General features: G+C 37.9%; 1 protein-coding gene across 1 annotated transcript in view; it reads left to right on the forward strand.

Moving 5' to 3' along the window:
• Positions 1–15,117, forward strand: part of BCAM (basal cell adhesion molecule (Lutheran blood group)) — a 77,725-nt gene that overhangs the window by 19,851 nt on the left and 42,757 nt on the right. The window contains exons 2-4 of the mRNA XM_053690865.1: positions 2,276–2,394; positions 11,934–12,150; positions 12,272–12,342. Of these exons, the coding sequence (XP_053546840.1) occupies positions 2,276–2,394; positions 11,934–12,150; positions 12,272–12,342 (407 nt within the window). The remainder of the gene's footprint in view (positions 1–2,275; positions 2,395–11,933; positions 12,151–12,271; positions 12,343–15,117) is intronic.

The following is a 15,117-nucleotide window of genomic DNA, read 5'->3' on the forward strand; positions in this document are numbered from 1 at the left end:
CTCAGCTCTCCATGACAGCTTTCTCTAACAGAGTCTTTAGATTGTCTCTGTTCTTTATTAAAGTGACAGTCTACCCCAGTATTTTTATTGTTTAAAAAGATAAATAATCCCTTTATTATCCATTCCCCAGTTTTGCAAAACAAGCACGGTTATGTTAATATACTTTTTCCATCTGTCTAGCTGCGAAAAACTGTCAAAGTGCACTGAGATAAAATGCAGCCTTCAAGGGCTTAGACATTATATAAGCCTATCTAGGTTTAGCTTTCAACAAAGAATACCAAAAGCACAAAGCAAATTTGATGATAAAAGTAAATTTTAAAGTTGCTTAAATTTGGATGCCCTATCTGAATCATGAAAGTGTAATGTTGACTATACTGTCCCTTTTAAGCATGTTTTTTGTATGCATTCTCTCGCTAAACATTATAGTTCTTGTATCACATTGCATTTTTCCCTTGTGCTTGTTTATATCTCCGTGATACCCGTTTTCTGTCAGAATATCTTTAGAATGTTTTACTGTAGGAGGTTTCTGTTTTTCGATACTGTTTATTGCCCACCATCGTTTAACTGTCTGTGACGTTTCCTTTCTTTGTCTGCATTTGCTATTGTACATGTGAAAACTCTGCTTTAATTTTTAAGTTTCCCTTAATGTAGTAAAATGATATAAATAAAAATCACTGCAAAGTAAAATGTGGAGCATTGCTATTTAGTGTGTGTGCGCCTGTGACTGCTGGGAAAATTGATTGAGATTCCCTGTTATATATTGTTTCATCTCGTTATAATGACTTGGTGCTTCTGCTCACGTTATCTCTTGTTTCCTGACAGGCTTTTAGCCACGTTGGGTTTGTCACAGGTTGACGCTCTCTTTCAGGGGATGTGTGGTATATCTTATACTAGGGCTTGACAAATATAGGGAGTCACTAAACTAGTGCTAACAACATTTTCATTCTAGCTCCTAACTTTTTGAATGATGTTACATAAATCTATGTGTAAATTAATTCCATGGCCACCACAATGACTATTAAATACAGTTGAAATGCATAGCCAACAAGTGCATAATAAAAAGACAATGCAATAGCACTTACTCTGATTTTTTTTTAATGAGCAGTAGATATTATTTTTTATTTGAATTATCAGTATTTACTTTAATTTGCTAGCCCCCTGTATCATTTGACAGACATCAACCAGTCAGAGATTCATATACATATACAATGTGAAATCATTAGGAGATGGTGCCTCACAAAGTGTGCATATATAAAGATTGTGCACAATTTGATAATGGAAGTAAAATGGAAAGTCTCTTGAAACTGCATGTTCTATCTGAATCAGTTTATTTTTCTCTTTAGTGCCCTTTTAATTTATTTTGTCTTCTGATGTGGCAATATCATTCAAGCACTTTGGGTTTGAGAACACCTGCTCTCTTTGGTGGGAATTTGGTGTTGGCTCTGAATATTATTCAAAAATGTATTCAGTGAAAAGAAGAAAGTAACATTTCTGGATTGCTCTCTTAAAGGGATACTAAACCCAAATTTTTTATTTTATGATTCAGATAGAGCATGCAATTTTAAGCAACTTTCTAATTTACTCCTACTATAATTTTTTCTTTGTTCTCTTGCTATCTTTATTTTAAAAAGCAGGACTTTAAAGCTTAGGAGCCTGCCCATATTAGGTTAAGCACCCTGGATAGTGCTTGCTTATTGGTGGCTACATTTAGCAAACCAATAAGCACGCATAACCCAAGTTCTGAACCAAAAATGGGCCGTCTCTTAAGCTTTTACATTCCTGCTTTTTAAAAAAAGATATCAAGAGAACAAAAAAAAAAAAATTGATAATAGGAGTAAATTAGAAAGTTGCTTAAAATTGCCTGCTCTATCTGAATGATGAAAGAAAAAACTGTGGGTTTAGTGTCCCTTTAATCATGCAATGACTAAAGGAACAGTCCGTAAATGTTGCTTTGAATACATTTTTTTAAAATATTCAAGTACATTTTTGAATAACATTCAGTGCTGCTACACCTCGTGATTGTTTTGGAGTCTAGATAGTGATCTCTGGTAACGTGCACTTTTACGCTAGTGCTGGACTGTAACGTTATGTATTTCTGCATTATTTCTTACATGCTGCCTTGGCCCATGATAACACATTTTAGCAATCTGAATACTCTTAGCGATTAACTTGTCCATCTCTATTTTCTGTTAGGTGCTTTCATTGTACAATATGCAATATTTCACCTTCAAGGTCACTTCTACTCTTGGTAACAGTAATTACGCTCTTCTTGCAGGATGTCTCTTTGCCCTTTCTGATCCTTTGGTTGTTGAGGTCTCAATCAATGAAAAAGCAATTATCCAATGTGGTGCAAAAATCAGCAAAGCCACCAAATACAGTGTGACGTGGTCTATTGTAAGTATGAAAATTGTATGTTCATTTTATGGTAAAATCAGTATTAGGGTATTATATTACTATTGCTAAACGTATTGGCTATAACAATCTATGTACCCATGATGAAGCAGAAGAAATATCTCTCCCAGTAGGGAGGTGTTGGACAGAGAGGTTTAAAAATGTTATTTTTCAGTTGCTTTCTCTAAGTACTGTCTTTTGTGTAAACAAACAGAGATATTAAATAAAGATTCATTTGTGTATAGATAGAGACATACGAGAAAGATGTTAACTCTCCCTGGATGTTCAGACTATTATAATAGGTTATAGTTTTGACTATACAAAAATAAACCTAAAGGAGCAATTACCCTCTGTAGGTCGTGTATTAGTCATTGGAAATGCAGTAAGGTGAAATCATTTGTACAGTAGACTGTCCCTTTAAGACCTGTCACACAAGAAAAATGTGTGCCCCATTAAAACTCCCTGCAAGATTTCTGAGCCCTCCTCCCCAGAACTCCTGTAAATTGTAGCCTTATGTTGCTCAGTTCACACATGGCAGCTCTCAGTGCCATTGTAAATATTGGATTATTAAAAATGCTTTAATAAAAATGTCATGCTAATCCATAATGCCACATTTATGCCCAGTCAATAAAAGCCTTTAAGTAATTTAACAACCTGGGTAGCATTTTTAAGTTTTCAGCACTTTTTACCAACATTAAAGGGACACTAAACCCAAACATTTTCTTTCATCATTCAGGTAGAAAATACAATTTTAAATAACATTCCAATTTACTTCTATATCTAATTTGCTTTATTTTTTAGTTATCCTTTGTTAAAGAAATAGCAATGCACATGGGTGAGCCAATCACATGAGGCATCTATGTGCAACTACCAATCAGCAGCTACTGAGCCTATCTAGATATGCTTTTCAGCACAGAATTTCAAGAGAATGAAGCAAATTAGATAATTGAAGTAAATTAGAAAGATGTTTAAAATTGCATACTCTTTCTAAATCATGAAAGAAAAAATGTGGGTTTCATGTCCCTTTAAGTATATTTATATCTATTTTATGATGTATTAGAGTTAATATAGTCTACAAACAATATTACTGGTGTCACTGCATCTTCTGTTAATAGAATAACTTTTATTAGGTATCAGCTTCAGTAAGTATTCTGTTTTCATATTGTTTTTACTAAAACATGTTAGCAATATTGTGGGCTCACTTTACTTTTAGTTGTTGCAATACTTTAGAGATATTTACACATTGTCAATCATTTAGTGACTAGGGGGCCTATTTATGAAATGTCTGTCCGACATGATCCGATCAGCGGATCATGTCCGACAGACATCGCTGAATGCGGAGAGCAATACGCTCTCCTCATTCAGCATTGCACCTTCAGCTCTTGTGAACTGCTGGTGCAACGCCACCCCCTGCAGATTTGTGGCCAATCGGCCGCTAGCAGGGGGTGTCGGTTGATTTCACGCAATCTCTGTCTGCCTCCTCAGAGCAGGCGGACAGATTATGGAGCAGCGGTCTTTAGACTGCGGCTTCATAACTGGTGTTTCTGGCGAGTCTGAAGGCTCGCCAAAAAAACGGCCCTTCAAGCTCCATACGGAGCTTGATAAATGGGCCCCTAGAACTGGATACTGCTGTTGTTTAATGCTTTCACATAGTTGTTAGATTCATGGGATAATCTGAAAATGAAAGGGTCATAAAAGTGCAAAAAAAATACTAATTTTATTATTGCACTGATGCTTACTTATAAATTGCTAACACACAAACAACATTTGATCATTATTTTCCTACAACAGCACTTGGAACTGTCAATAATGGATGCTCTTCACTGAAATTGGCTAATGAGGTTAAACCATGTCTGTGTTTTGCAATTGTGATATGTGTTAAGCAATATGAATGTAATTGTTATATGTGCATCATGTGTATACTGGGCATGTTTGATTTGTTATCTTTTTTTAAATTAAAAAAAAAAAACTTTATTCCTTTTTGGTGTCATGTTCATCTAAAATTAAGAAGCACTGTACGGGATATTAATTTTCATAAGAAAGTTGTCACAACTTGTCATCTTCTAAAACAGGGTTTTACTAATTCTTACATTGTAAATCATGAAACCACTAACTGTCAAGGTACAAAAAGTCCAGAGATACAGAACTCACTTACAAAACCCCACTCTCACTGTACAGACCTCACTTACAAAAACCCACTCTCACTGTACAGACCACACTTACAAAAACCCACTCTCACTGTACAGACCGCACTTGCAAAAACCCACTCTCATTCACAGTATAGACTGCACTTACAAATACCCACTCTCACTGTACAGACCGCACTTACAAAAAACCACTATCACTGTACAGACCGCACTTACAAAAACCCACTCACTCTTACTGTACAGTATGGGGGTTTCTCTTTCCAGGATTTATATAACTGTAAGGAAATTGCGCTTTCAAACAAACAAGACTGAGGGGTCTATATTTATCAAGCTCCGAATGGAGCTTGATGCCCTGTGTTTCTGGTGAGCCTTCTAAAGACCGCTGCTCCATAACCTGTCCGCAAGAACTGCTGGTGCAATGAAAAATGTCGACAGCGTATGCTGTCAGCGTTTATCGATGTGCGGCGGAAATGGACCCCTGAATGTCATATACTTATCTCTGATCATGACTTTGGGATTGGCTAAAGAAACTTTATTTTTAGTGATGCTAAATCCTAGCATTTTTTAAACACTCGGATTTACCATCATTTTAACAACCCAAAAATGTGAGTATGAAATAAAAACAAAGATATTTACTCACATTTCCTGCAGATCTTGTTAGCTATACAGGATATCACATATCTGTCTATTAAATACATATTCATTAGGAATGTGCAAATATGCTAAAAGTGTAATTCACTTGGTAGAATGAATAGTCCTGTGGACATTTGTTTTGGACAATCAAATGTTGATAAGAATGAAAATCCATTAAAATTCGGTAATTGAATGTTATTTCTAATTTTCAAATATTACTTTCGCTTTCGAATGTTCACAATTAGATGGAATATCCACATTCAAAATTTCGTATGTAACATTCATTTCAACAAATGCTATTTAGAAGTTCAATAGTTCATATGTTATGGGATTTTAATAAATGTATACAAAATAGATACAAAAGCCCCTATTTAACAAAGTCTGGTGCAACGCCGCCCCCTGCAGACTTGCGGCCAATGGGCCGCCAGCAGTAGGTGTCAATCAACCCGATCGTACTCAATCAGGTTGAATTCAGGCGATGTCTGTTCGCCTGCTCAGAACAGGCGGACAGGGTTATGGAGCAGCGGTCTTTGTGACCGCTGCTTCATAACTGCTATTTCTGGCGAGCCTGCAGGCTCGCCAGAAACACGGGGCATCAAGCTCCATTCAGAGCTTGATAGATAAGCCCCAAAGAGAGCATTAGAAATACTAATACAAATATATTGATTCAAATGTTTTTCAAATTCAAATATTGCATAATTTGAATTGAATTATTAGAAAATTTCAAATCGAATATTAAATTTAAAGAAAGCATTAGAAATACTATTACATTAAAAAATAATAAGATAGCACTCACTGGATAAGAAAATAAAACTTAGCTTTTATTGCAGAGTATCAAAGATTAAAACGGTCCTATGACGTTTTGGTGCCAACTAGCACCTTTATCAAATTAATCAGTCAGTTCCTTCAGGCAGATAACATAGCCTGACATCCAAAAATGAACAAGTTAAAACCATAAGGATGCTGCAGCTTTATATACATTGTGTCTAGCTCAATTGATAGCTGGTCGCAGTGCGTGTTTGCACGTCCGCATGCACGTCACTTAGGCCACGCCCCTTCCGGAATTGCAGTGAACTGTAATAGGTGCAACCGGCACCATCATAACTTAGATTCACCCACTGCTACCAGCTATCAATTGAGATAGACACAATGTATATAAAGCTGCAGCATCCTTATGGTTTTAACTTGTTCATTTATGGATGTCAGGCTATGCCATCTGCCTGAAGGAACTGACTGATCCATTTGATAAAGGTGCTAGTTGGCCCCGAAATGTCATGGGACCGTTTTAATCTTTGATACTCTGCAATAAAAGCTAAGTTTTATTTTCTTATCCAGTGAGTGCTATCTTATTATGTGACTGTTTGTACTCTGTGATACAGCACCCTGGTGTATATATATATATATATATATAGAGAGAGAGAGAGAGGGGCCCATTTATCAAGCTCCGGATGGAGCGTGAGGGCCCGTGTTTCTGGCGAGCCTGCAGGCTCACCAGAAACACCAGTTACAAAGCAGCGGTCTAAAGTCCGCTGCTCCATAACCTGTCAGACAGACATCTGACAGACATTGCCGCAATTCAACCCGATCGAGTATGATCGGGTTGATTGACACCCCCTGCTAGCAGCCGATTGGCTGCAAATCTGCAGGGGGCGGTGTTGCACCAGCAGCTCACAAGAGCTGCTGGTGCAATGCTGAATACGGAGAGCGTATTGCTCTCCGCATTCAGTGAGGTCTGTCAGACCTGATCCGCACTGTCGGATCAGGTCTGACAGACCTTTATTAAATAGGCCCCATAGTAGCGTTTGTGACAAGATCAGAGTGTTTTGCACATGAACAAGATCTTCGAATAGTGTCAACATGTCTAAAAGTCCAGATATGCACGTTATCTACACCTTTTGTGTGTTGAATTTGATGTGTCCATTTTGCTACCAGAAAAAAAACTCTGGTCGGGAGGATTGTGATCGCCAAATTCAGATCCGGTCTGAACATTTTCTTTTATGAAAATGGTGTTATGGTTTGGGTTGCAATCATTCAGAACTTGATAAACATGTATTGGGAGCAATAAGTCTTAGATAAACAGTATCAGTCCCTAAATTTCACAAGACTTAAATTGAAAAGTCTCTTTAAAATTGCATACATAGTAACATAGTAGATAAGGTTGAAAAAACTTAGTAGATAAGGTTGAATGAACTGAAGTCCATCAAGTTCAACCTATACAAATCTAAAATACTTACAAAAAGCTCCAGTTAAGCTTAAATAACCCCACTAAAAGGTGACTCATTTAATACTAGCAATCATATCCATGAATTTTGTTTATATACAGAAATGTATCCAGACTATTTTTAAATGTATCTAGGGTATTGGCATTCACTACCTCCTTTGGTAATGAGCTCCACAATTTTATTGCTCTTACAGTGAAAAAACGTTTCCGTTGCAGGAGATTAAATCTCCTTTCCTCCAACCTTAAATTGTGACCTCTGGTCACAAACAATTTTCTTGGAATAAACAGAGCTTCTGCCATCTCTGAATATGGGCCTTGAATATATTTATATAAAGTAATCATGTCACCTCTCAAGCGCCTTTTTCTAAATAAAACAGACCCAGTTTGGCTAGCCTCTCCTCATAGGTTAATTTCTCCAATCCCCTTATTAGCTCTGTGGCCCTTCTCTGAACTTTTTCTAGTTCTGCAATATCTTTTTTTGCGATTGGTCCCCAGAACTGCACTCCATACTCAAGGTGAGGTCTTACCAGGGCTTTATATAGTGACAGAATTATGCTTTCCTCCCGTGAATCAATGCCTCTTTTAATACATGCTAGTGTCTTATTAGCCTTTGAAGCCGCTGCCCTACATTGTGCACCCATCTTTAGCTTGTTATCTATTACTACTCCCAAATCCCTTTCCTCCTTTGTTTGGCTAAGTCTTGTCCCATTTAAAAAATATGTTGCCTGCTTATTTTTACTTTCAAAATGTAGAACCTTGCATTTTTCCGTATTAAATCTCATTTTCCATTTACTTGCCCATACTGTACTTCTAATTTTTGCAGATCCCTTTGTAATGAAAGTTCATCCTGCTCTGATCTAATGACCTTACTTAATTTAGTATCATCTGCAAAAATAGAGATGTCTGAATATCTGAATTATAAAAGTATAATTTTATAGATTAGTATTTCATATGTCCCAGCATTTCCCTTAGGTTTTTACGGGAGGAGGAGGTGAAGGGACATTTGTTTTGTGTGTGGGGCGGTAACAAGAGGGGTTAGACCCAGAGTGTTATGGGTGGCAAGTTTGTGTCAAAAGCAGGTCCAGGGCAGTCCCTGGAAACTTGGACATTTGCCTTGACCGGTGAAGAAAGCAGATAGACCTACCACCCTGCAGCATTTTCACAAGATTTGAGATGGTTGGGGAGGTCTGGTATGATGACTGTAAAATATAAATGTAATATGTAGTTATAAATATGTATGTTAACTATTTTGAAATAATTACATTCAAAAATGCTTGGCGACAACATGTAATATCGTATAAAATCCAGAGTGAGGGCAATTTTTCATCAATAATTTATTTAAGTATATTCATGCTTCGGGGGGTGAATTATAAAGTTTAATGAGATATACTCCCTGGGTTATGGGGATATGTTGAGATCTTGATGGATTTGTGTCTCTTTTAACAGTTTAGAGAACTACTTGCTTTGCACAGCGGTTAGTAATATTTTTGAAATACATATTTCTATTTTTCTCAAATGAAACTACATTTTTTAAATGCAAAGTAGAAAATATAGTAATTCCATGCAGGATAAACACTGTCTCCTTCAGACTTTCAATGCAAGCTAGTGTTCATATTTTTTTTGTGTTGAATTAATTGGACATTCTGCTTAAATTCTTATTGTTGAAAAGTGGACACTTGACACCCCTAAAATGAATTCATTTGTATAATTATAAATAATCTCTTTGCCTGCTTCTTTTTTTATAAGGCAAACAGATTTTTTTTTTGTCTGGTGTGATCGTCTAAATAATCTTTTTTGATTTATATATATATATACACATACCAGGTGGAATTATGAAGTAGGCGGGTAGGAGCAATATAATATTTTCTAATATTATATCATTTTCAGCTATCCAAACCACAAATTAATTGCATAACTTTCCATAAATGTATTTAATGATAATTTGTGTAATAAAAACTGTTTTAATACTGGCTAATTTTAGCTTAACGGACACTGAACCCAAATTTTTTCTTTCGTGATTCAGATAGAGCATGAAATTTTAACCAACTTTCTAATTTACTCAAATTTTCTTCATTCTCTTGGTATCTTTATTTGAAATTCAAGAATGTAAGTTTAGATGCCGGCCCATTTTTGGTGAACAACCTGGGTTGTTCTTGCTGATTGGTGAATACATTCATCCACCAATAAAAAAGTGCTGTCCAGAGAGCTGAACTAATAAAAGCTTAGATTCCTTCTTTTTCAAATAAAGATAGCAAGAGAACAAAGAAAAATTGATAATAGGAGTAAATTAGAAAGTTGCTTAAAATTACATGCTCTATCTGAATTACAAATCACATCAGTGTCCCTTTAATATTGGCTTAAATTTTAGCCTGGTGGTCAGCAAAATCAGCAGGGCGGTGCAGCCGCCAAAAAGGTTGTGGGGAAGGAAAGCTGAAACCTAGAAATTACTTACACCACATTCTGTTTGGCTCTTTCTCATCTTGGCTCAAATACTCCCAACTCCACCACTTCATTCATTCATCTTGGCTCAAATACTCCCAACTCCACCACTTCATTCATATATCTCCCCATAAAAAAAGACCTACGTAGGCCTCCCACTCCTTTTGAACAGATTTGCCTCTCAGGCACGATATCCAAGGGCTGCCTCTCATTAGGGAAATCCCTATTGCATAATGCCCACTCTGTTTCTCTCCACATCTATACAACACAATGGCACCACGAACTAGGCACTGACCTAGATACCAAACAGTGGCAAATGTTTTTCCACAATACACGTAAATCTTCCACATCTCCAAAAATCATTGAACTAAATTATAAAAAAATCTTCTTTGCTGGTACCTGACTCAGGTGAGATTAAAAAGCATATATTCGACCTCCTCAGCATTTTGTTGGAGAGGAGGCAATAGACAAGGTAACATGCTACATATGTGGTGGCACTGCAGCAAATTAACCCCTTTCTGGCAAAGCATTGAATGTACCTTTCAAACACTAGCAGGACAATACTTTGAATTAACCCCTACAATAGTTCTACAAAATGAACATCCACCACTAAGTTGTAAAATTAGAGCAACACTACTGAGAATTGGTATTAATAGTGCAAAATCGCTAATAGCTCTATACTGGAAATCACCACAATTACCAACACAAGAGATGTGGTTTAATAAAACAGTTGAAATCATAACACTCAAAGAATTCAGTTATTATAAATTAAACAAGTCCTCGTTCTTTACCGACATTAAATTTTATTGGGAATCTATACATCACCCATCCCTACCCCCAAACGCCATTTACTCCAAAAACACCACTCAACTGAACGCCTCTAACGTTCCAGGCACCAAATTCCGATCAATGCTAATATCCCTCTACCCCACTGACCAAATATTGCTACATACCTCATTATCAGCGGCACACCCCCCTCCCTAGTTTACCCGACCCCTGCCCCTTTGTTTTCCCCTATCCTTTCATCTTATATATCTTTTCCTCACCCCTCAACTTCAACCTTTGACCTTTAATGTACTTTGAGGAAATGACTGGACAATAGTATCTATACCACTAGAGGAGGTGGTGGTTCCATGTGCATAAATAATGATTGATGATGTGATTAATCCTTAAATACAGATTGCCCATAGTCCATACCCTGTGTTGATACAGATCTACTACCATTTCTATGACTGATAATTGTCTCCTCAACCAACATAACCCCTCTCAAGCCCAACTTTATCCACTCACATTATTGGCAGTTAATGTTATATAACTTGTAAGTTGTAATTTTCAAATAATAAAAAACTTTAAAAAAATAAATAAATAAAAAAAAAGGTTGTGGGGAGAGAACACTGATATATACAGTATATAACTAAGAATAATGAGGCAAGCAGATTTTTTTGTATAGTTTTCTCCTATTGTATATGTATTTTTATCAGTACTAAATGGTAACACTTCTATTGTTCCTTTATTATATAAGGATATTTATTTAAATATATCTTAGTAGTAATAGAATGAGTTTTTACTAATGCAAATATCAGTAATCCAATAGGATATCATTAAACAGACATTAAACTCAAATTGTAATTTTTCATAAAATGTTTAGTAGTGCTTAATGAAACAGGTTAACAATGCATTTTCATTATTTATTTTCCCTGATTTTCCTGTAATTTACCTGTTAAAATTCTAGAATTCCCCCTCCCCTAGAGAAGCCAGAGTGCAGTCCATGGAATGCAGAATCCTGACACTCCTACACGCTGCACATTGATTAGTTGATATGTACATGAGCTTGTTTATATCTTTCCTTTATTGGCTACAGCAAGGGACGTAAAATAAACAACATTTAATAGGCTTTTCACAGGGTGTGTCCTGAGCTTGCAAAACAATTAATATGTTTCTAACAAAATGACAGTTTGGTATGCTTTCAAAGCATTTATTGTGCATGCAAATCTCCTGCAATGCAGTGCATAATTGTTTGATGAATTAATAAAACAAATGCCTTTACTATCCCTTTAAGTCATTAAGAATCTGTTTTGGGTTTTTACATGTAACCAATATAGACAGACCAGAATGGAGACCCCCAGCGTATCATGTCCTACAGTGAAAAAGGTGGGCAGATAGACCCTGGCACAGATTACAGTAACAAGATTGAAATGGCAACTGATTTCAGCCTGGTAATTAAAGAGGCACGTCTGAGTGATGATAGAACTTTTACCTGCAAAGTGAGCTCAGATACTGAGGGAAGCAGAGAGGAAACGATTTCACTAAAGGTGTTTGGTGAGTACTAGTAAATAGATATCCTGCTTCTCTCCTGTTCTGCTTCAATACGCTTCAGCTGTGATTCTGTTTCTTTCAATACTATATTTCTCACCTCACTATCTCTTCTTTCTAATTTTAGATCCCCCGGAAGTTCCTGAGCTGAGTATAACCACTAATATGTTATCAGTCACAATAGCAGCAGCTTCTAAGGTAACTTCACTATGGGCTGGATTCATAGATACTTGTTAGTATGCTGAGGGGCTTTGTTATTAAGGCAAAATCATGTTTAAAGTTAATTGAGGCTCACCTCACCTATCTTTTCTAGCCTATCATCGGTGGGCGTTCCCTCCATTAACATATAGTTAAAGGGACAGTCTACACCAAAATTGTTATTGTTTAAAAAAATTGATAGTGCCTTTACTACCCATTCCCCTGCTTTGCACAACTAACATTGTTATATTAATATACTTTATAACATTTAAACCTCTAAATTTCTGCCAGTTTCTAAGACACAACAGACAACCTCTTATCACGTTTTTTTTATTAGCTTTTCATAACAAGAGACTGCTAATCCATGTGGGCCATATAGATAACATTGTTCTTTTTTCCATGGAGTTGTGCATAACACTGCACTAATTGGCTGCAAGTCAATATATCCTATACTATAAAAGGCCAAGTGTGTTTGTCCGAAGCTGTCATGCGCAGTAGAGACAGCACGAGGACAAACACACCTGGCCTTACAGTCCCTACCTCATCTGCGGTGCAAGCAGAAGTGGGCGTGGCCGAGCGTGAAGGCCCATGAAGTGGGCGGGGCCGGGCGGGCCCGTGAAAGGCCATGCAGACTGAGAGCTCAAAACAGCTCAAAAGAGGGGAGAGAGGGGGTAGGGAAAACATAAGAAAGGTGAGAGAGAGATCAAGAGGGGAGATAAAGAGAGCACAAGAGAGGGAGAGAGACAGCAAAAGAGAGGGGGAGGGAGAGCAAAAGAAAGGGGAGAGAGAGATCAAAAGAGGGGAGAGAGAGAGAGAGAGGGGGGAAGAGAGAGAGAGAGGGGGGAAGAGAGAGAGAGAGGGGGAAAGAGAGAGAGAGAGGGGGAAAGAGAGAGAGGGGTGGGAAAGAGAGAGAGAGGGGGAAGAGAGAGAGGGGGAGAAAGAGAGAGAGGGGGAGAAAGAGAGAGAGGGGGAGAAAGAGAGAGAGAGGGGGAGAAAGAGAGAGAGGGGGAGAAAGAGAGAGAGAGGGGGAGAAAGAGAGAGAGAGAGGGGGAGAAAGAGAGAGAGGGGGAGAAAGAGAGAGAGGGGGGATGATAGAGAGAGAGAGAGGGGGAGAGAGAGAGGGGGGGGAGAGAGCGAGGGGGGGAGAGAGAGGGGAGAGAGAGAGAGAGAGAGAGGGGGGAGAGAGAGAGAGAGAGAGAGAGAGAGAGGGGGGAGAGAGAGAGAGAGATAGAGGGGAGAGAGAGATAGAGGGGAGAGAGAGAGAAAGAGAGGAGAGAGAGAGATAGAGGGGAGAGAGAGAGAGGGGAGAGAGATGGGGGGGGAGAGAGAGAGAGAGAGGTGGGAGAGGGAGAGAGGAGAGAGAGAGGGGAGAGAGAGAGGGGGGAGAGAGAGCGCAAAAGAGAGGGGGGAGAGAGAGAGCACAAAAGAGAGGGGGAGAGAGCGCAAAAGAGAGGGGGGAGAGAGAGAGCGCAAAAGAGGGGGGGAGAGAGAGAGCGCAAAAGAGGGGGAGAGAGCGCAAAAGAGAGGGGGGAGAGAGAGAGCTAAAAAGAGAGGGGGGGAGAAAGCGCAAAAGAGAGGGGGGAAAGAGAGAGCGCAAAAGAGGGGGTAGAGAGAGCGCAAAAGAGAGGGGGGAGAGAGAGAGCTCAAAAGAGAGGGGAAGAGAGAGAGCTCAAAAGAGAGGGGGAGAGAGCGCAAAAGAGAGGGGGAGAGAGAGAGCAAAAGATAGGGGGAGGGAGAGAGCGCAATGGGTGGGACCGCTGTACCATGCAAAAAATGGCCCGTGTGAACGGGCTTTAGGACTAGTAATAAATAAATAACCATGTGATAAGGGGCTGTCAGAAGAGGCTTAGATACAAAAGTAATCACAGAGGTTAAAATTATTTTAATATAACCATGTTGGTTATGCAAAACGGGGTAATGGGTAATAAAGGGATTATCTATCTTGTTAAACAATACATTTTTTTGGAGTAGACTGTCCATTTAAATGGCCAGATACATGATATCTTTCACAGTAAGAGGAAACCTCTTGCAACACAGATAAACAATAATAAAAACACTTTGGAAAAACTTTTGCCAAGGGGTTCTGTAAGTGTGTAATTGTTAAATATTATCTGTTTTGTTATGTTAAAAGTAATGTCACTGGATAGAACGGTACTTGCTATCTTGCAGAGGCAACCAAGGGACTGGAAGTGGGCATCCAGGGATGATTTCAATGTGTTGTCGTTATTTCTTACCTAAACCACAGCTCAGCATGTGGGATTTAGAAAGACACAACTGAACCTATCAAGTATCTTGCCTTGTGGTTGTGTCTTGCTATGTCAAAGCTGACAAGGTTGTCTTTTTTTTTCTTTTTTTTCTTGAAATGTTTTAAGTTTGTGCATAAGTTAGAGTGGACTGTTATACATAAATATACCGTGTATATATATATATATATATATATATATATATATATATATATATATATATATATATATATATATATATATATATATACTTTATATATATATTTGTTTTGTAATGTTTATAACAATGTCCTTGACAGCAGAAGTTGTTCTATTTGTTGTTAAAGGGATATTAAACAGTATAAAATGCTTAATTATGTATAGTTAAACAATACTTTGCAATATAGTTTCATTATTTATTTTTTCCCTCTTTCCCTGTAATTTAACTCTGAGGGGCATATCTATCAAGCTCCGTGTGGCTCGCCAGAAACACCAGTTATGAAGCAGCTGTCTAAAGAGCGCTGCTCCATAACCTGTCCGCCTGCTCTGAGGA

The sequence above is a fragment of the Bombina bombina genome, chromosome 8, assembly GCF_027579735.1.
Source record: "Bombina bombina isolate aBomBom1 chromosome 8, aBomBom1.pri, whole genome shotgun sequence".
NCBI lineage: Eukaryota > Metazoa > Chordata > Amphibia > Anura > Bombinatoridae > Bombina > Bombina bombina.